Here is a 27,550-nt window from a genome sequence, read left to right as displayed (position 1 = left end):
ATAAACTACATAATAAACATAGAATAGATAACTATTTGACTAATTGTTGTTTGTGTCACAAGGATTGTTATAGATCACTAGTATATAATATGTAATATATTTAATTATGTTAAATATAATTTGAAAAGTTTTTAATAAAAAATTTCAGGACACGTTTTCATTTTAGATTTTTTTATTACTACCACTTAAGTTATATATTATTTATAACAGCTTAAACTTTCAATTGAAGTAATGTAATAATTTTCATTTAACTTTGTTAAATAGAAATATTGTATTATATATATACGCATTAAAACTATTATGGATATACAAAATAATATATTGATAAATATACAATTGTTTAAAACCATTTTATAAAATTAAATATATATCGACAAATACATGTTTGCGATATCATCGCATTCATTTGTATCGTAACCTTACTTTATGCGCCAGGTGAAATCTTTCATTGTTACTCCAGACTTTTATAATTGTTTCAACTTTTCAATCTAAAAATGAGTTCCCGAGGTAAACTAGAGACAGAAAAATTAAGAAAAAATTTAGAAGCGCAATTGGACAGACTAGTACAGCAATTAGAAGATATAGAAGAAAATCGGTATATTCAGAAAGTCTTTCTTAGAACTTTGTATAGAATTTTATGGTTTATATTTTATTCGTTATTATGAATTTTATTACACATATTTTGTTAAAATTATAATATTTAACAGGAATTTATTAGATGCAGATGCTTACGAAGAAGCTATGCAGCTTACAAAAGAAGATTTACAAAGTTTTAATGAAAGTTTACAGAGAATGATATCAGGAGATACAACATTAGTCGATGAACTAAGTTCAATACAATTGGTATGTTCTAATGAAAGATAATTTGTTAAGTCTCATGAAATACAATGATGTATATTTTGAATCCTAAACAAATAGGCAACACAGTCAGCAATCAGTGAAGCATTTAAAACTCCTGCTGTTATTAGAATGTTTGGTAAACGAGAAACAGCACAGCTTAGAACACGTTTAGCTCAATTAGATTGTGATATGAAACTTGGAAAACTAAGTAGAGAGGCTAGCGATCGCCAACGCGGGGAAATATTAAATGCATTAAGACAACTTGGGGAGAAATTGGAACCTCAAGAGCTACAATTATTGGAAAAATTAAGATTGAATAATATCGATACAACAAATTATGTGCAAATAACTGAAAGTACAGAGAAAGGTCAAATGGCCATAGCAGTAGTAGGTGATGAAGTTAGAACACAGAATACTTAAATTTTTAGTTGCTTAGATTTTTCGTATAAAATATATAAATTAATGATTCGGACGAATTGTACGAAAATAAGTTGTTTGTAATAGTTAAATTACATAATTTAATTAGGGATAACTTTTAATATAAATATAATAAATAAAATATAGGCTATACAAGTAAATTGTATAACATATTATTTTACATTAATACGTTATTTTTTATGAAATATAAACCTAATTCGCATTCGTTTCTAGTCATATTATGCTATTATTGCATAATGTATGTAAAATATGGATAGTTTTATTCAACCGTCATATTTATAAATTATTTACAAATTCAAGGAAATATACGTATATTTACGCATATAATATGAGACATATAATTCTTGTAAATATGTATACACACATATGTGATATAAACATATGAATAATGAGTTACGAATATTTGGTCTTAATACTGAACATCAGTGTTACATATTATTTCAACATACAGTATTTTAAAACGATAAATGTATCTTACTGGCATTAAATGTGAAATTAAAAAATCAAAAAAATTCAATTTTTACGATATTGTTTATTATCGGACCCAAGACCGGCAACATTAGGGAATGACACGACTCTATGACATTGTTCCGCATCGGGTCTTCTGCTGAAATTTCCGAAGCAAATTTTTTTCGGTTGCAAAGTCGCGTTTGGCGACTCGCCCTCGATACTTAGCTTTATTTAAAGTCTCAAACATAAAAAAAAAATAGTTACAAATAACAGCAGATTAAACATTTGTTTGTATACATGTTACAAATACTTCCATTTAAGGAAAAAGTTTACAAAACAAGTGTCACTTTACTGTCAAGAATATATTAATGTGCTTCTACAAAGTATTTTCCTGTTCTTTCTTTTTCATTTTTTTTTTTACAAATACAATAGTTTTAATTGTATTCTTACAGACTCATTACTGAATTATTATGTTTATTGCATCCATTATTAATTACCGTTTACGCCGGCAAACTCTTTTATGTTCCCGTTGCCAATGAACTTGTTGGCAATCAGTGCTACAATACGCAGTATTCCAACAGCAATGGTATATTGCTTCAGCTTCGCAATTGTAACACTAGAATTAGAATGTACAAATTAAAACATATATATATATATAAAGACATAATTTGTAAAATATAGGTGCAGAAAAGAATTATTGAAGAATGATTACCCATTGTTTCTTTTTTATTTCTGATATAATTTGTTGATGTCTGTCTGTTAATTGTCGCAATTCTTTAGCATGTTCAGCTTGTAGTTTTTCCAATTCTTTACATTTTTCCAGCTCTAATTCACGGCGTAGTTTTTCTACCGCTGTTGTAGTTGGTTGTTCCGATGTTCTGCGTTCCCTTTTTATCTATAAAACGGACCGTATAAGTATACGATAAACGTAAGTGATCAATGCAGTTACTTTATTTTGTACCTTCGCGGGTAGCGTTTCTGTCTGTATTTGCTCTGTTTGTACAAGAACACATTTAGTTCTTGGTTCCTGAGAACTAGATGTAACCATGTCCTCTTGAGAACCTTCTTTTTTCAAACCTTGAGGACAGGTGCTAGATATCCCTCTTGCAGGTTCATCTTCTGCCACGGGTAAGCAAGGTACTTGACGTTCTTCGCTTTTAGCTTTAATCGTAGATCGTTCATTATTGTCTGTCGCTTCTTGAGTTGGTAGTATATCATTGTGACTATCCGAACTGAGACGTTCGACTTTCACTCTTAAATCTTTAAGAAATTGTTTCGTAGAATTCTTCGAATGTGATTCAATGTTTCGAATTTTGGTCGGTTTTGGACCATCGCTATCGTTGTTGACGTCCAAATCGTTGATGTACTTGCCCAACTTTAGCAGCAAATTTTGATGATGCTTCAGTTCTTCAAATGCTCTGTTCCAAGCAGTGGATCTTTTTATCTATGGAAGGTAAATTGTGCAAGTTTAAGAAAAAAAAAAAAAGGTCGAGCTTCTTCCGATTGCACAATGAAACGCAGTAATAAGAAATTAGTTGTACACTTTACGCCACAATATGTGCATACCTTCATTTCTTTCCACTTTCCTTTTTCCGAAGGCTATGCAAGAATTCGTTGTTAAGATAATAATATACCTAAGTGCAACAAGAATTTCTAAATTTCTTTCTCTCAACAGTTCTCTTCTATTGTGTCAGTGATACATACGATACACTGTAAATGGAGTGTAACCTAAACCGAGAATTTCATAGTGTTCGCGTGACAATTTCGCGTTGAACGCCGGGGAAAGTATTAACATATCTTTACCTGTAAACTTTGTAGACTGGAAGTGATTGGACGAATGAACACTTTTTCGATGTTGGCGCGCATATGATGACCTCCGAAAAAGCGGACATCGTAAATGTTCCCATTAACTTGCATCACCTTAGCTGGCCAGTACGGATATCCCTTTTGCTTTGCATAAACTAACTGGTGCGGTGGATTGCACGGTATGCAAAACCACATTTTCTCGGATTTTTCGTTTGATATTCTGTAACAATCGGCACACCGACGAATTTCCTGAAGATCGTAGCAGCAATCTTGATACATTGTTAGACCCATTTCTCCAACTATGCTATGAGCTAAATAAACATTGAAATAAAAAATTTTTTATTTTACAAAATTTTTGCATATTAACAAAAACTTCCTTCTCTGATTATTTACCTCCGTGATATATAATAATATTATGCAAAATATTATGTGCATCTGCTCGAAATTCAGCAAGATTATTATATTCATTATTTTTAATTTTTGAATCCATTATTGCCAAGTCCATATGGTGTTTTATGAGAACATTCGGTCGCCACGCATCTTCACCCTCACTGATCCAAGTTGGGCCTGAATATTTATCGTTTGGAGTAACGATAGGATCATGATTAAAGACAATAGTACGATTTGTAATTTCTGGAGGTAATTTTGCTTTCAGATGTCCACAAGTGAAGCTTAAAATGTGATTAAGATCAATTTTATCTTGGTATGCGTCGTTATTTATACTCTGTAACAATTAATTCTACTTCAATTGATATATAATATTTAAAAGAATAATATAATATTTAATACAATACACTTACCTCACAGAAATGACACATTTTCAGCTTAATATTACTAGGTACATGACATTCAGGATGGTAAACCCTATGACACTGTTCACAACATTCTACTACTCCTGCTTTTTGACATTTACAACAATACCAGTCATGATCATCGTTGCTTACAGTATCCGCTGGTAATCTGTAACTTTCTTGATCTATACCACTTTTTGTTGGTACTCTTTTTAAATAAACAAGTCCATCATCAACTGCTTTGTTTAATTCTTCCTGTGCTTCTTGTTCTGTAATTCCATAAACTCTAGATAGGTGTCGAACCATACGATCATTACTTGGCAAACTTCTTTGATGTACAGTTATTTTGATAGCATCCCATATTCGCTGTGTCATAAATGGATCAGTTCTTCGACGAATAGACATGATGATAAGTGAGAACTAAAACAAACATAAAACAAGTATTATATTTTTAAATAAATGATCTTATTCTCATTATTTTAAGAAGTGTTAAAGATTATTTAGTTCACACAAATGAATATTCTGCAGAATGTTAAAATACAATTCTACTTTACAAACATATTATCAATACCAGCATTTGTCATTACAAAAATGATTATTAATCAATATACCCACATATTGCAATGCTAATACTTAAAATGTATAACAGTTGTCAAGATACCCCCATATTTAACAAACATGGCTTATCAAAACGTAATACTTATACCTAATGGTTTTTCAAAGTAGTATGTTGTTAAACAGTATAAATGGAACCACAAGTTTATAACACAAGCAACATTTATTCTGAAGAATTGAATACTTAAAAATTTTAACAAATGTGAATGTAACATGTACTTTATAACACTAAGCATAAGTGCAACTGCATTATTGGTGTCCAGTGTTATTACAATTGTGATTTTATTAAGAAAGCAATTTAAACAATGGATCAATACACCATTACACATTTTATCAATATCTGATGTATTATTTTCTATGTTTACATCAGGCATATTACTCATAAATTACACAGGAAAGATTGCCTGTACAAATTTTAACAATGAAAGTAGTACTTATTATTTAAATGATAGTACATGGAATGAAAATGTTAAAATTCAGAAAATTAAACTCGAAACAATTGATGCAGATTTTAGTACTATTATAAATGAAAATAATCTTAACATAATTCCAGAATGTAATATTATTTATATTATAACGAAATATGGAATGTTATTTTTTCCATTTACAAATTCATTCGTGTCTTTATTGACGTTTTCCGTACAATGTAACTTGAATGTATTCAGTCTGAAGAATCAGTGTTCTAAATTTCTACAATTTCAAGAGAGAATACACCAAACTTTGGGTGATATCAATCAATCTGAACCAGACAACACAAAGAAATGTGGAGTACCAGTAATAAATCGAGTCTTTAAAATGCAGCTGGATTTGATATTAAAGCTAAGGAAATCTGAAAAGCTTTTGATAGTTAAACAGAAGTTTGCACAAATTTTTAAGTGTATAGAAATTAAAAAAGGTAAAAAAGTTACTAGTATACTGCTAGTAAGCCAATGGATTACGCCTATTCTTATTACAGGAATTCTGTATCTAGCTCATTATGATAACAAAAATTATAACAAGGATATGGAAAATATACAATGTTTTACTGAAAGTAACTTTTTCTTTGATGAATGTTATAATAATATCACATCTATAAGTATTGCACAAAAGAAAGTTACTTCTAGTACATATCCAACTACTTTCCATGAAGATTATATTAACAATGAAGATTTAATAAAATCATCAGATTTAAATGATACCAAAGTAAATGAAATAATATTCAAAGTACAAAATATTATTAATGCTGTATTAAATGAAACCCAAAATATACTACTGACAGAGGATAAAAACTCTTACAGTTTAACAAATTTAAAAAATGATACAAGCTTACAAAATAGCAGTATACTGCAAAAATATAATACAAACAGTTATAACAAAAAATCAATGTTGTTCAATTATTTAATAAGAAATTCTTTGACTGACATGCCAATAAAAGAAGACAATTTACATAAAATAGATACTAATATTATTGAAAAATTACAAACAGTTATTAAAGATAATCAAGATGTTGTTAATAAAACATCGTATAATGCATCAATTACATCAGATGATCCTATGAGATATAACATAAAAAGTTATCATAAAAATAACTCTGAATATAAAGAAATGTTGAAACAAAATGTATTAAAAGATTTACAACATAATTCTATTTCACGCGATCAAAATGTATTATCAGTTATCAAAGTCATTATTTACAAAAATGATAATATATCAAAAATAATACAAGTATATGTAACCAATGAATGTTACATGTCAATTAAATTTTTTAAATTACATCTCCTTATATTTGTATTTATAATATATTTTTTGCCAATTTTATTTTCTTCAGTTTTACACCAACATGGTAAACTAAATTGTCAAGTTATATTAGAGAAGTTAAAAGCAAAACATGAAACTCTATTAAATACTATTACATCAACGCAGAACTTTAAATGTGTGAAAGGAGATTTTGAAGAATCAATAAACAATTGTACTTCATTAGAGAAAACAGGAATATTTCATAAAGATTACAATAAAAAGAATGATGAATATGATGAACACAATGAACATTATCATATTTTATTTGACAGAAAAAAAAAGCTGTACTTAAATACAATAAACCAAGTAAGAAATATATTAAAGCTTTTTGATATTATCAAGGTGTCTTTATTATGTGGAATATTGTTATGGACACCTATACTTTTAGAATTCCTATTGAAAGTATTTACACTTTCTAATATACCTGAATGGTTGATGAATATTTCATGCTTAAGTATGACTATGTTTGGCATATTACGGAATATTTGTAATCTTAAAATGGTAAAGCTTCAAGAAATTAATACAACCATTATGAAAACAAACATTATACATCCTATTGTATGAATTAATTTTTATACATATTTACTTGCACCTGAGAGTTGAGAACCATGCTTTTATATAAGAAAAATTTAATTATAACTTTATATTATACAAATTGTGTATTACATGCATTTGTGTTTTATTGTACGAATAAATGGCGTTATAGCTACATGCTATCGTTAACTTTGTTAGTAAAACCACCGAAATATAGTTTAAACCTTATCTCATCGAATTCCTCCATTGTAATGAATCATAATAATATAAGAATAAACAACTCTACTTCAACCCTACGATTCATTATTACTTCGTAATATTAATTACGAATATAAGAATCTAAATATCCTTACCAAAGTTGGGACACAAATTTGCAATTCATATATCGTTATTGTTAGGTCGTAAACAAAACTTTGAACTTGGGAAACCACGGTTAATTATCAATTCATATTTTCACGTCTTGTAATAAAATGTATTTAAGGTAACAGTAAAATTTTCGCCGACGCCCGTAGGCAATAATAAGACAATAATTAATATTAGAGACGCGCAGTTACATTGCACATATCGCGCACGTCACAAGCTTAACCTCACTCTCTAGCAATGCGCGCGCATCTTATAATTCAAAATATTTCATTTTTCTAGCAGGTATACATAACTATATCGGTATGTATTAAATATTTTTTAATAAAACAGCATTAGCGCAATTAAGATTGTTGTCGGGTGGGGGCAGGGGTATTTTAATTTCTTTATCACTGTTTTTCGTTCTGTGCACGATAAGATTAGATATGCATTTAGTTTTAAGTACAATGAAGTTTAAGAATAAGATTTTAAATCGTACATAACTATTTCATTTAAATATAATTCAATATCAGTTTATTGTTCTTGCAAACATTTGTTCCTATTCGTTATTATATTTAACATTATCTATTAATCAAAAATGGCTTGAATGAATGAATTACATGCAATACATACGAGTACATACATACTATACTTACACTTATCGTTAGTGACTATAGCACTGTAATCATTAATTCTCGCATACTTATTTCTCTGTAGTAGGTAATTTATTATTTATTAAAATTACATAGAAGATTGAGAAAGACCAATTTCTTCTTCTAATTTGTTCAAGATTTGAATACCATCATTCCATGGGAAAACAGCAGCTTGTATTTTCGGCACTTCATAATTTTTACTATCATTTAATATCTTTACTAGCATATAATCTTTCCGTGGAAATGCTAAATCGCGTTCAGAAAGTCGTAAAATCGGACATAAATCATTTTTTCCATCACCAACATACACCACTCTATCAAAATGTATTCCTTCGTCGTTCCTTTTTTTAATATAACTTTCTAAAATTTCTCCTTTGCATAAATTGACGGTGCTTAATTTACAAGAATTTTGAATATGATACATATCTACCCTTATCATACCGTCGTCACCGATTTTCGCGGGATTTGTAAATGTTTCAGTGATAACATGATTTAAATTTTTACTTTGCAACCACTCGCTAATAAATAATGTATTTGAATCGCTAATAATAATAATTTCACAACCACGAGAATGTAGTTCTCTTAAAAGTTTATCAATACCCGGCACTGGAGGTATATTAACGACAGCATTTTTAATTTGTTTTACATCAATAGAATTGCTATGTAGCAATTCAAATATCTTCCCCATGTATGGGATCCAACCGCTAGAACGATATAAATCCTTAACGCTGTCTGGTAATTTTTCCTTGGGTAACAGCTTTCGAGCCACGACATCAGTATTATCATTGGCGATCGTATGATCAAAGTCGAATGCGACAAGTACGGACCGATGCATCTATTAAAATGTAAATACAATTACAAATACAAGCGATTTCAATTGTTACTAAAATTCTTTTTATATACGTTTAAATTCAAATAATTTCATTTGTATGTAGGTATGTACAATACACATTTATACTTTCGCTGTATTATCTGCTTCTATATATGTATGTAGTTCATTGTACTATTTTTAATGTTTACGAAAGGTGAAATTGGTAATTTTAACACTAACAAGATATAAGAGATTATGTAATATATTTAAATATATTTATTTGGATAAATTAATTAATTAATTAATTAATTAATTGTTTTAATTATAAAAAATCATATTAATGAGTTATGTAGGTTATTTGCAAATAATGTGTGTTACTTACTGCTAATTAAATTTCAAGCATACATGAAACTACAATTTTGTTAATTTGAAATATGAAAGAAGAAACGTATACAACCGAACCGTTGGACAGGTGTCCGATGACTGTCACTTGCAGGTTAAGTACGCTAGATGCCATGATAAATTAGAGCATACAGAATCCTCTCTCCCTCCCTGTACCATATACATACTTATTTGTTTATACACAAATAAATTACTATATTAATACATAATTGTATTACCATTATTTTCTATATTACACTTATATTACACATATTATGTATATTGTTGTCACTTTTATTCCCGTATAATATTTCTTTATTATATAATATTATTGTACAAAAATAATTATTTATGTGTAAAAATTATTTTAATTTGGATACATTTATTTCCATGTTTTGCATTTTTAAAACAAATAGACCTATTTATCATCCAATGCTTTTTACTATTTTCGTGTCACATTCTGCTATATCAATTGAGACTGGTATATTTGTATGTAGATTCCAATGTTTTTGAACAGATGGCGCAGGGGTTAAATTTCTGACCACTTTACCGATCAGTTCAATAAATTTAATTTTTGATTTAGGCTGAAAGATATAGGCTTTATAATGAAGCCTTCGGTGATGTATGTCATGAATGGTTATGAAGAGCTATGTAAGCACAGTGAGTGTAAAAATTGTTTGGACACCGTTTAAAACAGAATACCTCATTTAAAATTGGACCAATTCACGCGCGTCTAAACTACGTGGCGGGGAGCAGTGTGGCGTTGGGCTCCTCCTCCGCATCATGATACTACGCAATTAATGCTTGTTAATATCATTATTCGATCGTTCAGTTTCAAGTTTCAAGGAAGACGCGGTTTTTAGAAAGAAATAATCGCGGTTTTAAAAAATAATTGTTGAATTGAATCGTTGCACGTTTTTTAATTATTCTGAAGCTAAAAATATGTTTACAAATTCAACTTCTACTTATAAATGATAATTATAAGTATAAAATATTTGTTGCGATTCCGTGAAGAAGATATATTATTTAAAAAAAAGTCAAAATGAATCGACAATTCTCCAAACCAATTCGAACTTATGAAAGAAAGAAATGTAAGGATGTAGCAGTAATATATCCGAATTTACACATTCAATCTTCAAATGATGTTGATAGCGAAAATCCTGTTTTGTTCACGAAAAAGTTGATTAATGTCGAAAGGAAAGAAGCCAATGATGATTCCATGTCTTATGATCCTTTCGATACAACGTTTGATAGACTTGCTAGAAATACAAGGTACGCAATTTTATAAAATCTTTTTATACGTATACATTGTTTTATTAATAATGTTTTTGCAGAATTCCACCACCAGTTGCTAAAATGTGTAACAATGAAAACTCATATAATAGTTCAGCTACTAGTACTAGTTGGAATGATAATAAGTCTGAAAATAAATCTATTGAATGGGGTGATGTTATTGATAAAAAACTGATTTCTGTACAAAAGATAGTACATCAGAAACCAAAAATGCAAGTTGTAAAGAAAAGAATTAAAAGAAACAAGATAAAATCTAAGGTAAGTTTTATTGTATTAATAATATTCAAAATTGTAAGATTAATTATTAATATACATATGCTATTGAATAGGTAAAAAAAAGTGATACTCATAAAGATTATAAATTACATAAAACAAAGGACAATAACAAGTCAGTATCTACAGATTTAAACATTGATTCTCTAAATTTACCTTCAGAGATTGATTCAGAGATTAGAACACAGGGAAAAAATTATAAGAAATATACTTTACGGAAGAGTACAAAAGATATTGGTGGATTAAACAAGCAATCCACAGAAAATATACAAATGAAGTCATGTTCTGTGGTTTTAAATACACTCAGCACAATAAGATGTGATAATAAAGTAAATTCAATGGAAAATGATTTGTCATTAGGTGTACATGAAAATACATCAAAAAAGCAACGATTATCAGAACAAGACATTACCAAAGGAAATATAAAAAATGTAGAATGTAATGATATAGATGTAAGATATTGTTTTGTTAAAGTTAAACAATTAGATGTAGATTCAAATACAAAGTTATTTAATGTTGGGAAAAAATGTGGAAGAATATTCAGTAGTACACCTAAAAGTAGATCAGTAAAATCTCATTTAATTTCTTTATCACCTATTGGACTTTCTAATAAGTTAAACAATTCAATAACGCTTGAAGATAATATTTCAACTACTGCAGATAATAAAGATTCAGTTTCTAATAATTCTAATGAAGTAAACGCATGTTTGCACGCCAAATTTGATTTACCGTCTACTGATGTGACAAATATAACTAATCTTAGTAAGTGCAATTTAAAACTATTAAAAAATTCACTGACCATTTTCGATTGTAACGACAATAACGTTTGCGATCAAAAAGAACATTCAACAGAGGGAACATGCGAAAAATCTCTTAAATTAGTGCGAAATAATTCCATAAATGAAATAAAAGAGATTCATGTATCAAATAAATTGGCACAAGAAGTGTTAGTCAGTAGATACGGAAAAAAGGAAACATCAGTTGAATTTTTCTATTGATTGTAACAGATCTCATTCCCTATTTGATGATGATACCGATGAAAATATTGGGAATAAATTATATATTGATGTTGCAGTAAGTAATAAAATGTCTACCTATAATACAATGTTAAATAAAACAAATAGTACATCACATAATGAGATAATAGTAGACATAAATAGTACTGACATAAAAGTAACGTGTGATAAAATAAAAGAAATACCGTCCGAGTTATCTGATTTGTCTAAATCAGTGATTTTAGATGCCTCACCTGATGTAAAAACGATAGAAACAAATTGGCGGTCCGCAATAAAGAAAATGCATCAAAACAGATGAAAGTTTAGCCTAAAAAAAATGATATATCAATTACAGACAAATCTTTTGTAAATAATGATAAGAACCACAGTGTGCATGATTCTTATGTAATATTGAAACGATTACAAGATCCTATTAGAGTTTCAAAAAGAAGAAAACAATATTGTAAATGGAATTTGGACATGACTAGTATTTTTGAAGATTCTGATAATAATACAAAACGGATAAACTTAGAAAGAGGAAAGGAACCCAAAAAACAGATGTTATCACTGGAAAAATTGTTCTCATTGGAAAAGATAATAGAAGAGTCAGATAATAAGGAATCTGTAGAAATAAAGAAATCTATTTATTTAAAACCAGGCAAATCTTGGGCAAGATCTTTATCAATTTTGAACAATATACAAAATATATCTGGGTTGGACAAGTTATCTATTGGCAAAGGTAAAAGGTGGAGGAATAGTGTTCAAGATGTCCTAAATATGCAGAAACAAGGTAACTGTTATATGATTAAATAAATATTTTAAACATCTTTTTACATATTTCAAAATTATATGTAAGTTGGATTTTAAATTACATTTGTTGCAATGTGAAGAAGGTTTAAAGTAAAGTTCATAAACATTTGAATCTCGTTTTTCTTGTTACATATTTAGTAAAACAAAATTTTATTTTAAAACTCATTAACCTGAAACATTAATATTTTATTATTTTTCACTCATAAAGAGAATATATACATATATGTACTTTTTTCTTCATTTCTTATTTTTCAGTTTTTTTTTGTTTTTTGTTTTTTTTTTTTAAGTTATATATTGCTTTTTAACTACTTTTTAAATAATAAATATATAAAACTAGAGGAACTATATATATATGTATATATTCAACATTCACATATATAGATACATACATACATATACATATAAACTGTTATACGACTACCATTAATATAGGTAACGTGGTAAATGGGTGGGTTTCGTTAAAGAAACAAACTAGATTTATGTCAAAGAGTAACAGTATCAATTAAAAGCTTCATTTATAGGAATTATACAAAGTTGCATAAAAGAGAATAGTAGTGGAAAAGAGTTGCAAGTATGCAATGAAGCAATTAACGAATCTAAATGTAAACTGGATGATAATAAAAGCAGAACTTGTGATTCTACTAATTTTGGACATCTTTCTCGAAGAATATCCGTTTGTGTTGTTCCAATCCATAAAACTGTTGAATCTATCGAAGATGCTCCGTTTCTTGAAGTTTATGGCATTGTTCCTGTAAAAAGTCAAAGATATACATTATTAAATAGTAAGTTGATATTTCATTGTTTATTATATTGACTACTTTGAACATTAAATATAACAGTTAACTACAATGACGTATATTTTTTTTTAAATTTAGATCCTAAGAAATCTTCAGCGTGCAATATTCACAGTGATGATGATTTCACTGGTTGTGATATCAAAGAACATGTTACTTCAACAGCAAAAGAAGTCATTTTACAAAAATGTTTACAGGAAGATTACATACCATTTTCTGCGTATTTTACAGATTCGTAAGCATACATAAATATAATATTATACATTCTTTGAAAATAGTATTTTAATAGTGCTTTTAGGTATTTAGAACATTGTCGAAAAATTGGAGAAGGTGTATATGGTGAAGTATTTCTTTATGCACAGGAAGACAAAAAGTCAGTTATAAAAGTTATTCCTATAGAAGGCAATGAATATGTAAATGGTGAACCACAAAAAAAATTCCATGAAATATTATCAGAAATTGTAATTGCAATGTAATTATAGCTGTGAAATATCAATTTTAATGAATATTACTTATGACATTAATTTTCAAGATCAATATTTTTAGGGAATTACATAATCTAAGATTTAACACAAAATATAATTCTGATGGATTTGTAGAAGTAAAAAATATCAAATGTATTAAAGGAAAATATCCAGAAAAACTTGTTGAGCTCTGGAATGTTTATGATGAAGAAAAGCATTCAGATAATGATTGTCCATCAGTTTTTAATGATGATCAGTTATATATTGTTTTGGAACTTGGACACGGCGGTCAAGATTTAGAAGCATTTGTATTTAATACAGCAGAGGAGGCTCACATATTGTTTATACAGGTACTCCTTTTTTAAGATTTTGTATAATGTATTGGAATTATAGTTAATTATATTAATAAAATATTAATTATTGTAATATATTTTATAAATGAATAGCTTATACATAATGTAAATTAGTATAAGTAAATGTATTCAATGATTATTGACAGGCTGCATTAGCATTAGCAGTTGCAGAAAAAGCTGTTGAATTTGAACATAGAGATTTACATTGGGGAAATATATTAATATCTCCAACAAATGATTCTCATGTATATTACAAACTTGGACGAAGAAAGATCAAATTAATTAGTAAAGGTGTAAAGGTATTGAACTGAAATGACGAATTATTTTTCTAATTAGTAATAAAGTAATGCTTACAAGAGGATGAAATATTAAATTTTTTGTTTTAGGTATCTATTATAGATTTCACTCTTTCAAGAGTAACATATCAAGGATGTAGTGTGTTTAATGATCTTGCATTAGATCCCACCCTTTTCACTGCTCAAGGTGAATACCAGTTTGAAGTATATCGCTTAATGAGAGATAAAGTTAAGTAAGTATCTTTATAAATTTTTTACAATGATTAATAAATTATATATTTATTTGAAAAATTATTTCAGAAATGATTGGCAACAATTTGAACCTTACACAAATATTTTATGGTTGCACTATACTTTAGATAAAATGATTACAGCAGTTAGATACAGAAAAAGAAACTTAAGAATTCATCAAAATAGCATTAAAAAGCTCCAAGAACTGAAAAATGAAATTTTGACGTACAGTAGTGCCTTTGATTTTGTATCAAATTGTGATAAAATTGTTAATTTGGTGTGTAACGACTCATAGACGGAATGTATCATAACTTGCTCAAGAAAAATAAGAGTGTATAAAAAATGTGCAAGAATATAAACATTTAATAATTATGGTTCAACTTTATGGTAATTTATAGGCACTAGACAAAATAGTTGGGCATAAGTAGGTGCTGAATTCATCATATTATCAAGAAAAAAAGAATATGCGGATTTGATAAGTATTAGTACAATTATTAGTATTTCATTTATTTACGAAATAAAGTTATTGATCCATTTTGTAGATATTTAGTAGCTTAGTATTAATTAATTATTTTTGTAAGTTTTTAATGTATTATATACCTTTGACTATTTTTACTTTTAAGTAGTAGTGACATTTTTTAAATTATTTGTAAATAAATGAAATTTTTATATTATTACATTTATATCTCAATTAAACATAAGTTATAATTTCAAGTTATAATTCATCTTGAGTTTTCTTTATTCAAGTTTTCAACATTAATTATATCATCCGCAGTTGAACAAATGAAGTATCAAAAATATTGCAACATTAAAATTTGGAATAAGTGCGTAAAAATATGTTGCACTTGTTGCAAATTTTTATAAATTATTTTTTTATAATTTATTAAGAAGTTTTATTTAAAAAAAAACTTTCTAATAAAATTAATCTGTGTGAATAGTCCGCGAATATTCGTAAGTGGTGCTCAATTTATGGTATGCGCTACATTGCTTTATAAAATTCCATCTTTGTTGATCAAACTGAAAAGAATTTATATTAAACATACAATTTTAAAATATAAACTATAATTTTGAAAAATTATACTTACAGTACTATCTTTTTCTACTTGTTTTTCTTTTTCATATTTGTTTTCCAGTTCTGAGGGCTTTTCTTCGCAATAACGATATCTATGAATGTACAATTATACTACGCAATCTGATAATATTGCTTGTGGATCAGTGAGATTAATATATTACCTAATACTGTGCTCCATACTAAGTTTATCATCTTGTCTTTGTAAAGTTGGGTAATTTTGTATATCATTAAAAATGGTAAGTGGCCATTGCTTTTCTAATCGTGTATTAGTTTGTTCTTTCAAAATTGAAAATACAATTTTTGTTAAAGCATGGGATTTTTTAAAACAAAATATTTATGTTAATTTTATTCTTTAATATGGAGATATATTATCTTTAAAAAATTGTTTCTGTTACCTCTTCCATATATATTTTTTGGCCTCATTTCTATCTTTTCTTCTATTTCGTCAATTTTTGTATAAAATTCCTTGTGTACATCATTTTCGCAAAAACACTGATTTTTATTTTTTGCACACATTAAATTTGAATTGCTATTAATAATTACGCTTATCCGTTCGTTAAGTTCCATTAATTCTTTCATGTTTAGTGACTGAAATAAAATTATTGTTCTTCAGTTACATTATTACTATCTGCAAGCTAATTTACATACCTGCAACCAGTTTTCCGAATCAAAAATTCTTTCACTTTTTAAATTGTCTTCGAACTGAGTTTGTAAAATTTCGATATTTTTTTTATGCCTTTCATTCACTGCCTTTAAACTGCTGTCGTAATTTTTCTTCATTAATGTTAATTTATTTTGATACTCTGCTTGAGACTTTACAATAATTTTGAAAGCATGGAAATAAAGAAATATATGATTAAATACACGAAAAATATTATTAAATATAGCACAGTATACTTGATAAAATAAAACTAAATTGTAATAGCCACTTTAAGAACAGCACGAAGGTCCATGTTTTCTTGTGTTAATTGTTCTATGGTTTCTGTATAATTTCTTATTTTGCAATCTCTAATTTCAATTTCATTTAGCAAATTTTCAATTTCATTTTGATCTTCATAGTGCACATTTTCGAAAGATATCGTTTTGTATTTCATTTTCCTGTTATTTTCTGAAGATTCAAATTGTTTAAACATTGTACAACTAGTTGTATTTATATTTTTTGTTATATTTGCAGTATTTAGTAGTTGTCGCAATTCAACTTCCTCTATTTCATTTTCCTTTATTTCTCTTTCCTGATTATTAGCTTTTAATTTAAAATCTCTATTTATATAATTCGTTGTTAATGGCATTATCTTATCTTGATGTATCTAACAATAAATTAAATATATTAATGATATTAAACCGAAACACGAAACGAAACGAAACAAAATTGATGTAAAAAATTATTTTATTAACTGTGCATTTATTCAGTGAGTGTTCACTAAATTGAAGATTTGCTAAATTTTCTTCTGAAGTACATTGCTTTTTAAGGATTTCAAGTTTTTGAAGTATATTGTTGGGAAGAGCATATAATTGGCTTTTTAGTTTTTCTTCGGAAATTTTATTACAGAGTTTCATTGTTAATTCAGAGTTTTCATTTTTCCAGTATTCTACATATTTTTGTAAAATTTCATTTTCATGTAGAATTATGCCTAAATCAGTATCAAGTTTTTTATTGTTATTTTGATCATTTACAAGTTGCACTTTTAAGCTGTTAAGCTCAGCCTTCAATTTCTCCTTATTTTTGTCTAATTTTGCAAGATCTTCTTGCACCACACATATGATATTAATTTTGTCACGTTGCTCTGTTAAAGACGTAATTGTTTGATTCATTCTGATGAATTTACTTTCATTATCTTTTAATTTTTCAGCTAACAATTTATTTTCATTTTGTAGTTTTACAATTTCATCCTCCTTTTCTTTTACTACAATTTCGTGTTCCCCGATTTCTCTAGATGAAATGGTTTCATTTTTTTCAATTCTATTTTTTAAGATAACTATTGTTTCATCTTTTTGGGAAATAATCGTATTTCTTTTCCTAATTTCTTCTTTCTGTTCTTCTAGGATGATACTGTTTTTAAGCTGAATGTCAGATAATCTATAAAAATATAAATTACCCATTATCAATGAAAATTTTAAATATTGAGTTAAATAGATAACAATTGAAAATAAAGAAAATATTATTACTGTTTCTTCATTTTTGAAAGTTCGTTTTCCATAGCATTATTTAAATCATTTATTTTAGAGAGACTGTGAAGCTTCTTGTATAAATTCTTAATTTCTAAATTTTTCATTGTTAACCGTTTCCTTGTCTGTTGACATTCTTTCCATAATTTATTTTTAATATTGTACAAATTCTTATTTTTTCTCTTCAATTCGTTTTTAAATATTTGAAGCTGACCTTTTAATTCTGATATAAGTGCATTTTTATCACTAAGTTCTGTAATCACTTTTGATAATTTTTGTTTAATTGCAATGCTCTTTTGAAATTCCTGTTGATTTAAACAATCACCTTCCCCTCTTCTTCTTTCTAAATGTTCTGCTATTTCTTTCTTTAATTGAGCTATTTCTGTATCCTTTTCTTGCAACTCTCTTTGCTGCTTTTCAATTACGTCAACTATTTGTATGCGTTGATCTCCAGCACCTTAATAATAACATTTATTATACAGACTGTTGATATTTTCTAGGTATTAAGTAAAGGAATAAAATTATACCTTGAACGACTTTATTCACTCGATCGATACAAGATTTGAAATACATTTCAAACGCACAATTAATTTGCCTGTTATGTAAACTTTCTTGTTCTGTGCGTAATATTTCATTTAATAATTGATATAGAATGGCTTCAATAAATTCATTTATTCTATTTTGCATTTTGAATAAATCAGTGGGTACTTCTTCAACACAAGAATTGTACTTTACATATTCTTCTTTATGTTGGCTATATAATTTAGAAATACGTAGCTTCCTCAATGTAATATCTAATAAAAAGAGTCATGTAATTTGTGTTAACAAATATAAGAATGTAGATAAACTATAAAAGCACCTTGAGAGATATTAACAGCTGATTGAATATCTTCCAGAATTTCATGGAGTTTATAAATTAGTTTCATTACAAAGGGACGCTCAATTTCAACATATATTTTTAATTGTTGAGTAAGGGAATGAAGTTTAATTAGAGGCTGTGAAAAATACTCGTTGAATACTTTTTCTACTTTATCGATATTAGTCTTTTTATCCAGTTTGATAATGTAATTGTGACATTCCTATTAAAAAGAGCATTTTGTTATTAATATTCCACTATAGAAAATGAAATTAACAAAAATATTACAGTTTTATGTTTATAGATATCTAAATTGTTGCTTGTTGTGCATAAGGAATTTTTACTGTTAACAGAATTAGAAACTTCTTCCACTTCTATTTCATTTGTACTACTTTTATCTTGTTTGATATTTACGACAATCATGTTGTCCTTTCCACCTAAACAAACAAATCATTTGTAACAAGGATTTTTATGAATACCAGAACAATATTACTGTTATGTATATGTGTATATACATATATATGGCGTTTGTATATAATGTTACTTGTATTTTTAAGATTTATGTCAGGTTCGTAATAAAAGTCTTTGTCAATTATGTTTCTGAAATTCTGATCGAGATGAATTTGTTGTTTATTATTTTCTATATATCGCTTTAAATTTTCTATTTCTTGTCCAAGATTTTGACTTTCTATTTTATAACTCTGGAATCTTGTCATAATAGTATTTATATTTTGCAACACATTGCTTGCTTCTTCATTAATATCCAGTTCACAGTTTTTACAGTTATAAACATCTTCGCATAATCCATTGAGTTCTTCCAAATTGTTTAAAGCATGTTTCAAATTATTAAAAAAGTCACTAATTTCTTGTTTCATAGAAAGTAATTCTTTCTCATATTGAGAAATTTTAATATCCTTATTATGAATCTCAGCCTTTAAATTTTCTAATATATCTTTTGTTTTTCTCTAATTATTAATATAAAACATAATAATTATTACTTAATGGAATACTTAATTCATATAGAATGAGTATATATGTATACTCAAACCTGTTCTTCATATGCGATAGATATTTCTTTAATCAGATCCAATAATTGATTTATTTCTTCTTCTTGATCTACCAATATACGACATTGTTCATAATTTTGTTTTTTAAGTTCATTTTTCTCTTGCAAGATACTTTTTATTTGTTGCAATGCTAAATTGCACGTTTCAGCTTTTTTAACTGATTGTTCCATTTTTTGTAATTTTTCCTACAATAAAAATACGAATATGAAAAGAAGAAGTAGTATTTATCGTTTGAAGCAAACATTCACCTATTAATATGTTTAATTACTAACTATATAGGAAGTTTTCTCCATTGCTACATCTTTAACACATAATTTAAGTTTTTCTATTTCTTGTGTTTGTAAATGACAAGTTTCATGTTTATTAGTTAGATCTTGTTGGAGTTGTTCTATTAAATATTTGTAATAACGAAGCTAAAAGAATAAAAGATAAAGAAATTCAAGAAACTGAGTAATGTATGCAATATATGTTACCTTTTGTTTTAAATTTTCTACTTCATAATTATGTTGCTGATGTGATTTCAGTAATCGGTCATATAATAACTATATAACAATTACAAAATATTAATAAACCATAATCTTTTAAAAAAGTAATGTTATCTCACTATCACAATACAGTTTATATACTTGCTTTAAGATTCTCTTGTTGATTTTCGATATAATCTTCCTTTTCTTGCAATGATTTTTCCAAATCATTTTTCACATCTTGTAGTTCTTTTAAATCAGCATCTTTCACCTTAAAATTAGGCATATAATATTAAAGTTATTAACATAAATTAAATGAACATGTTGATTATACCGTGATTACAGATACAATAGAAACATAATTATCATAAGATTAAATATAGAATTTCATACACATAGTTCATGTTCTAAAGCAATGATTTTTGATTCTGTTTGAATAATAATTCCTTTATGAATCCTTTGATGTAAATCAAGATTAGATTCTGCTTGCATTTCAGTACAAAATTCTATTGTAGTTTCACTATTTTGTGAACTTTCACTACAAGATGCATCACATTCAAAACTTTGTTCTTTATCATTATTTGTCTGTAAACTACTACTGCCTGTTTCTGTCATACTATTATCTTCATCGCTGTACTTGTAAGAAAATGATGTTTGTGACATTACCTAAATAATAATAATAGTAGAAATAATAATAATTTTTAAAATATAGAAAAATATGAATACATTCATACAGATTTAGTTAAACTTTTATTGACTTTTTTTTGACTATCAATCTTTCCTGTATTGCACGTTTCCATTTCTACCTGTAACAAAGGATTTGTGTAAGTAGTATTAATAATAGTGTGGAAAATTTTTATTATTATTAATGTGTTATTACTTGTACAGCTACATCAATACATTTTATACAGGGTAATGGTTTTTCACTAAAATCTGAGAAATCAGGATAAAAATTGAAACTGTAATGAAGTTGTGAATATTTTATATATTTATTTACTGTACCTTCAGTGAGAAATGATTTAATACTTCGAAACGATGGTACTAAATTAGAATTATTTAAAGATGAATCATATGCAGTTAAAGAATAAGGATACACTTCGTTTGATCGATTTCGTAAAGTTGATTCATCTTTTATATTATTTTGAAAATGACCTTTAAAGGGTATGTGAATTGATAAACATGAATTTGAATTAATTGTAGCTACTGATTTACTAATATCAACAAATGCATCCCTTAAAGGAAATGATGTAGTACAATTATCATTTTGCAACCGTTTCTTCATTTCTTCTTTATTTTCCTGTAAGAAGTAATATAGAGACACTAAAGAATTTACAAAAATAAGCAAATACTTTTAAAATAAGAAAATTACTTACGAAACTGTGTAATTGTTGTTCTTGTTTAGGAGAAAGTTCAAGACATTTATATTTTTGCAATTCTTCTTTAACTATCTGAAGTTCATTTTGAGCTTGTGAATTCAGATGAATTATATTATCAATCACAACATGAAATGGTATTATTTTTCCAATCTGTAAGAATAAATAATACGTAAAAGACAATTCTTTTGGTAGGTAATCATATATTTTGTTAAATACATACTGGTGAACCATTTTCATTCAGTTCACGAAAATAACGTGAATTTTCTAAATAGTTCGGACTCCATGCTCTAATATCTGAACAAGAATCATAAAGTTTTAATCGACCTTCCAATCGTTTTTTTGGCAAAACATAATCACCGTATATCAGTGGTGTTCCAGCGTTATATTTATTAGCTAAAAAAATTCGTGGACCATGTTCTGCATAAGACATATTGCTTTTTTTCTAAGTATCCTTGGATACTTGGAATATTTAGCTTATGTATGAATTATTACTGCTATAAACATATTATTAGTGGAGTCTAAAATCTTTGTTAAAAATATACTTTGTAAAGCACATTATATTATTCATTTTACTGTTTCTATTTACATATGTATATATCATAGTAACCATTAAGAAACAAAATTCAAAACGATATAAAAGGTGATGAATACAATTGATACATTTATCAAGTAATATTTTATTCGATAAGTTGTTACAGTAAATAACAACCCTATCTCAGGGGTCGGTGGGGGGTCTTATGCAAGATTTCCCCACGTTAAAAAAAGAAAAAAGTCCTTTACATCTCTGCTTTCCTGACATTCTTGCATCCCTTACATCTCTGCATTCCTTACATGCCTGCATTCCTTATATACCTACATTCCTTACATATCTTTATCCCTTATATCCCGACATTCCTTACATCTCTTCATCCCTTACATCCCTGGATTCTTTTCATCCCTACATTCTTTTTAGCCCTACATTCTCTTCGGCCCTACATTCTTTTCATCCCTACATTCTCTTGATCCCTACATTCCTTACATCCCTGCATTCCTTACATCCCTGCATCCCTTACATCCCTGCATCCCTTACATCCTTGCATCTCTTTTGTAAGCATCCCTTTACAGCGCCTTCTGACGATAAAAAAAGGAACTAAATCATGCCGAAATTTTGGCCCTCTATCGGCAAAAATGCGAACTAAATTTTCGATGTCGAATCAGCGCCATCTGATTTCAGAAAAAGGAACTAAATCATGCCGAAATTTTGGCCCTCTATCGGCAAAAATGCGAACTAAATTTTCGATGTCGAATCAGCGCCATCTGATTTCAGAAAAAGGAACTAAATCACGCCGAAATTTTGGCCCTCTATCGGCAAAAATGCGAACTAAATTTTCGATGTCGAATCAGCGCCATCTGATTTCAGGAAAAGGAACTAAATCTTGTCCAAATTTTGGCCCTCTAGCGGCAAAAATGCGAACTAAATCTTCGACGTCGAATCAGCGCCCTCTAGCGGTAACAAAAGGAACTAAATTTTACAAAAATTTAAATTTAAAATTATTTTTCACGAGACTTTACTTACCTTTACTTACCTTTACTTACCTTTACTTACCTTTATTTGAACCAGTGGCCATAAGTATTTTATTTATAATATATTTATTATAAGGGTTGAAAGGATACAAGAGATGCAGGGAGAATTCAGGAATGTAAGGGATACAGAGATATAAAGGGTACAGAGATGTAAGGGATGCAAAAATGTAAGGGATGCAAAAATGTAAGGGATGCTGAGGTATAAGGCATGCCTGCATATACGAGATGCAGGAACATGTATATATGTAGTATAGATATCTCACATTATTTTTCATTTGATGTATAAAAATAAATATGAAATATTTACTTGTATTCAATAATTTGTAAGTATATACTTGTTATTATATACTTGTTATTATAAATCTACATCTAACGGTAAATTAGAATTGGGCGCTTTGATAACAGTGCTGCCAACGCCATTTGATTAAATCAAAGCACCATCTAGCAAAATATACAGACAACAATATTCACCGTATAGTTGGACATGATTATTCGAATTCAATCTATTTCACAATTCTACTTCTATGCCAAAATGGATGAAGGTTGGTGAAGGAACGAGTTGTGAAAACAAACTGGGAATAGGAAATTTCAATAATTGATACAATATTGGTGTTCAGTCGAACGATATACAATACATTTAGAATTAAAAATCATGTCTAAGAGTAAACTTCATTACCAAGTTGACAGCAGTATTGTCGCAGTGAAAAGCAAAGTAAGTCACTTTCTAACTTCCTACTTTTATAATCTTTATAGTTATAATAATAAGTTTCAAGATATTCGTGAATTCATTCGTCATATCGTTTTATTTACTTCCATTTTTATATGAATAACTTTCATCTTTATAGTTTGATGCTGATATCATAAGATTTTCAATCAACCGTAATGAAGCTATTAGTTATGAAGATTTTAGAAAGTTACTGGCTGAGCGACATGATATTGGGCCAGATTTGAATTTTCTTATTTGGTATACAGATCCAACCGATGGTGATTTATTGCCAATTAATAATGATAACAATTTGGCAAGAGCGTTACTTGCTGCAAAACCACTTCTTAGAATCTTTATACAAAGAAAGGGTAAGCTAATTTTATTAAAGTAATTGTATAAATTCAAAATAGTACAAATATAGTTATGTTGGTCAATATAAAATGTAAACTAATTAAATAAAAGGTATTATTGAACAAAAAAAGTAGTTTTTCATAAAAAGGTAAATCAGATAAGAAAGGTAAAAGGTAAAACAATTGATAAGAATATTAATTTTAACGATAGAGTATTTAATACTTTTGATACTTTAACAGGAGATGGATTAGAAGACATAAATGGATATGGAACAATGAAACCAAAAAATCTAATATCAAGTATCCTTGGTGGCACACCTGGGAAACCAAAATCATTGGCTATATCTAATCCACATGATTTTAGGCAGGTATGTTTTATTTATTTTATCCTAAATATATGTATACATATATATATATAAGTGATAACTGTAAGTGTATTATAAATTTTATTTGATAATATCAGGTATCTGCAATAATAGATGTAGATATATTACCAGAAACTTGTCGTCGGGTACGTTTGTTGAAACATGGCTCTGACAAACCATTAGGATTTTACATTAAGGATGGAGAAAGTTTCCGAATATTGCCACCTTCCGCGGGTGGTGGTATTGAAAAAGTCCCAGGTGTATTTATAAGTAGATTAGTGCCAGGTGGCTTGGCTGAAAGTACTGGCCTATTGGCAGTAAACGATGAGGTTCTTGAAGTAAATGGTATAGAAGTTGCTGGGAAAACCCTTGACCAAGTAAGTTATTTTTTAATTCATTGCTAATATTGAAAAACTAATATTCATACCATTTCTTATTGATAGGTTACAGATATGATGATTGCCAATTCTTCAAATTTAATAATCACTGTAAAGCCAGCAAATCAGAGAGCAGCACTAGCTGCTCCAAGACGTGGTTCATTTTCACGAAATAGTCAGTTATCTTCTGGAAGTCATCAGTCTACACAAAGTGCTGCAACCGGTAGCGACGAAGATGCGGATGAAATAGTAGATTTAACTGGGGTAACGTTACAAGATGATGCAACAACTTCTACTTCTCAACATCATCATTATCATCATCATCATCATCATCAAAATCATTTTAATCACGATCAAGGTGTTCTACATTTATAAATGGCACACGACTTAAAATTCTTTTTGTATTATGTTATGCTCATTTGAATATTACATTCAATATTCATTTATACAAAAAAAGGTATTCAGAGCTAACAATAAGCGTAAAAGTATAACATGACAATAAGAAGTTAAAGTAGCGAAATATGAAATATGAAAAACTGGTATGATTATTATTTAACAGATCTAATAATAATTATGCCACTAAAATTATTGCTATATAAAATGCAATTTATAAAAAGAGTATATTTTTACAAAAACTTAGTGCCTTTGAATTAAATGCATTTACCATTGAAATAATTATTTATCATTGATTAAACTTGTTCTATTACTACTTTTTCGAAATTCAGAACTTTAGAAGATCAACAATAAGATTAAGTGCTTCACTTATAAAATAAAAGTAAAACATATACCTTTTTGCAAATTGTTTCGTAACACAAACTATTTGCATTAATAATTTTCGATGGCAAATATAAGTAACAGATATGAAAAGTATTGCAAAGACAAAACTGTTTAAGAAATAACAAAATATTCATGATGAAGATAAAAATAATACAGTTACAACTGAAACACGGTAACATATTTTTCCTGTAAGGTTTTTAGATGAAAACGTAAAGATTTTTCTGAACAGTTTAATGTGGTTAGAAGAATAATAATACAAGTATTTACTATGTATGGAAGTATTATTAGAAGGCAGCATTGTTTTTAAAGTATTAAAATAATATTTAAGCAATAATGGAGTGAATTGTGAACGAAGATGAAACTTCAAATATCAAAATTTCCTTTCTTATGTTATCAGTTTTCTTAATACTATAATTATTAATAGTATTGTTACATTCGGTAATATTTTATTCGTTATCTCACAATATATTAATGATTTTCATCAATAATTTTTTTTTTTTCGATGATTTTTTAATGTATATAATGCAAATAACGAGATTCAATAACTTAATTTATCATCATAAGTAGAGTTCTTTATTCAAGGATAAAAAAAAGAAATGTATATAAAAGTAGTCTAAGAGGATGAACTACCGGATATCGAATCGAATATAAAAGTGAAAGACCGACTGGCCTTATGCGTAGATCATTCCAAATATCTTTTACAAAAAATACAAAAGTGATTATTTTTAATGTAATGCATTCAGACACGTTCATTCATACATGTATTCTGTTTATTCCTCTGCATGTTTAAATGTTAAAGTTTTTGAATTTTAATTCCATTTTTACAAATGTTATTTGTTGTCTAATTGAGCACTAGATATTGAAACCTAATGTATTTTACAAATTTTAGATGTAAGACAATTTTTAAGGATAAGAAACGTATTTATATAGATGTATAATAATTTCTTTATATATATGTGCCTTTATTGTTCCGTCTGTTACTATAAAACTGGATTGTGATCAATCATGTTACATTCCATTTCCAGAGTATTGTTTGTAGTGAACAAAGAATATACAGTCCGTGCGAATTATATATTATTTTTTTAAAACAAATCACTACAGTTAGACATTTTTATGTTTGTTTAATACATTTCTTAAACAAATTATAAAATACGTATGTACATAAAAGGAAAATAAGAGTTTTACTGTAATACAGTTATGAATTAACTTCCAGGTTAAAGTAGTTCAGTTGCCAAACCAGAAAAACGATATTCTTATAATTGACATAATCATTTCCAAGTTTACGGGTTCTATTTCATATAAATTATTATAAGTGTAGATATAAAGTATGATATCCAATAAAATCAGATGTATAAAATCAAAGTTGTTCTGCGAAGGAATACATGAAAAAATATTTTGAAATTATCCTTATATATAACAAATGCATATATATACACATAAAATTTTGTACTTAAATAAAATATATATA

General features: G+C 27.8%; 7 protein-coding genes across 13 annotated transcripts; 3 read left to right on the top strand and 4 right to left on the bottom strand.

The window, feature by feature from the left end:
- Positions 1-299: 299 nt before the first annotated feature.
- LOC114878404 (protein LZIC-like) lies at positions 300-1,795 on the top strand. The gene is made up of 3 exons (XM_029192188.2): positions 300-595; positions 708-843; positions 919-1,795. The coding sequence occupies exons 1-3, from the start codon at positions 495-497 to the stop codon at positions 1,258-1,260; spliced, it is 579 nt and encodes a 192-aa protein (XP_029048021.1). The 5' UTR covers positions 300-494; the 3' UTR covers positions 1,261-1,795.
- Positions 1,791-8,334, bottom strand: LOC114878401 (zinc finger MYND domain-containing protein 11). Of its 4 annotated transcripts, none has more exons than XM_046285300.1 (8): positions 8,246-8,334; positions 4,335-4,745; positions 3,928-4,258; positions 3,532-3,845; positions 3,295-3,327; positions 2,690-3,172; positions 2,441-2,623; positions 1,791-2,344 (listed from the first exon to the last, which is right to left on the bottom strand). In XM_046285300.1, the coding sequence occupies exons 2-8, from the start codon at positions 4,728-4,730 to the stop codon at positions 2,222-2,224; spliced, it is 1,863 nt and encodes a 620-aa protein (XP_046141256.1). In that variant the 5' UTR covers positions 4,731-4,745; positions 8,246-8,334; the 3' UTR covers positions 1,791-2,221. The 4 variants fall into 4 exon arrangements, with proteins under 4 accessions (XP_046141256.1, XP_046141255.1, XP_046141257.1 ...); XM_046285299.1 differs by lacking the exon at positions 8,246-8,334 and adding an exon at positions 7,604-7,995; XM_046285301.1 differs by lacking the exon at positions 8,246-8,334 and adding an exon at positions 7,475-7,583.
- On the bottom strand, positions 8,096-9,876 carry LOC114878402 (probable phosphatase phospho2). Of its 4 annotated transcripts, none has more exons than XM_046285304.1 (3): positions 9,674-9,876; positions 9,516-9,605; positions 8,096-9,077 (listed from the first exon to the last, which is right to left on the bottom strand). In XM_046285304.1, the coding sequence occupies exon 3, from the start codon at positions 9,075-9,077 to the stop codon at positions 8,331-8,333; it is 747 nt and encodes a 248-aa protein (XP_046141260.1). In that variant the 5' UTR covers positions 9,516-9,605; positions 9,674-9,876; the 3' UTR covers positions 8,096-8,330. The 4 variants fall into 4 exon arrangements, with proteins under 4 accessions (XP_046141260.1, XP_046141259.1, XP_046141258.1 ...); XM_046285303.1 differs by having other exon boundaries at positions 9,436-9,605; positions 9,674-9,874; XM_046285302.1 differs by lacking the exon at positions 9,516-9,605 and having other exon boundaries at positions 9,674-9,692.
- Positions 9,877-10,074: 198 nt separating this feature from the next.
- LOC114878405 lies at positions 10,075-15,318 on the top strand. The gene is given in 12 exon segments (XM_029192189.2): positions 10,075-10,706; positions 10,769-10,985; positions 11,057-11,989; positions 11,991-12,321; positions 12,324-12,785; positions 13,327-13,587; positions 13,681-13,834; positions 13,898-14,071; positions 14,146-14,413; positions 14,563-14,715; positions 14,803-14,945; positions 15,013-15,318. Coding segments are annotated over 12 exon segments (3,552 nt in total). The 5' UTR covers positions 10,075-10,476; the 3' UTR covers positions 15,239-15,318.
- Positions 15,319-15,712: 394 nt separating this feature from the next.
- On the bottom strand, positions 15,713-16,857 carry LOC123987705. Its single transcript, XM_046285305.1, has 5 exons — positions 16,664-16,857; positions 16,411-16,603; positions 16,177-16,291; positions 16,029-16,107; positions 15,713-15,960 (listed from the first exon to the last, which is right to left on the bottom strand). Exons 1-5 carry the CDS (start codon positions 16,793-16,795, stop codon positions 15,865-15,867), a joined length of 615 nt encoding a protein of 204 aa, XP_046141261.1. The 5' UTR covers positions 16,796-16,857; the 3' UTR covers positions 15,713-15,864.
- LOC114878406 (putative leucine-rich repeat-containing protein DDB_G0290503) lies at positions 16,855-22,490 on the bottom strand. The gene is made up of 16 exons (XM_046285306.1): positions 22,165-22,490; positions 21,942-22,094; positions 21,571-21,865; positions 21,449-21,501; positions 21,303-21,374; positions 20,962-21,234; positions 20,735-20,839; positions 20,578-20,646; positions 20,377-20,517; positions 20,086-20,289; positions 19,582-20,002; positions 19,326-19,474; positions 19,041-19,260; positions 18,709-18,975; positions 18,182-18,638; positions 16,855-18,092 (listed from the first exon to the last, which is right to left on the bottom strand). The coding sequence occupies exons 1-16, from the start codon at positions 22,372-22,374 to the stop codon at positions 17,309-17,311; spliced, it is 3,873 nt and encodes a 1,290-aa protein (XP_046141262.1). The 5' UTR covers positions 22,375-22,490; the 3' UTR covers positions 16,855-17,308.
- Positions 22,491-23,737: 1,247 nt separating this feature from the next.
- LOC114878430 (partitioning defective protein 6) lies at positions 23,738-27,483 on the top strand. The gene is made up of 5 exons (XM_029192250.2): positions 23,738-24,219; positions 24,353-24,581; positions 24,804-24,931; positions 25,027-25,305; positions 25,372-27,483. Exons 1-5 carry the CDS (start codon positions 24,160-24,162, stop codon positions 25,678-25,680), a joined length of 1,005 nt encoding a protein of 334 aa, XP_029048083.1. The 5' UTR covers positions 23,738-24,159; the 3' UTR covers positions 25,681-27,483.
- The last annotated feature ends 67 nt before the right edge of the window (positions 27,484-27,550 follow it).

Source organism: Osmia bicornis, chromosome 4 (genome assembly GCF_907164935.1).
Source record: "Osmia bicornis bicornis chromosome 4, iOsmBic2.1, whole genome shotgun sequence".
Classification (NCBI taxonomy): Eukaryota; Metazoa; Arthropoda; class Insecta; order Hymenoptera; family Megachilidae; genus Osmia; species Osmia bicornis.
The sequence above is the reverse complement of the archived record's forward strand: the minus strand, read 5'-3'. Positions and strand labels throughout refer to the sequence as shown.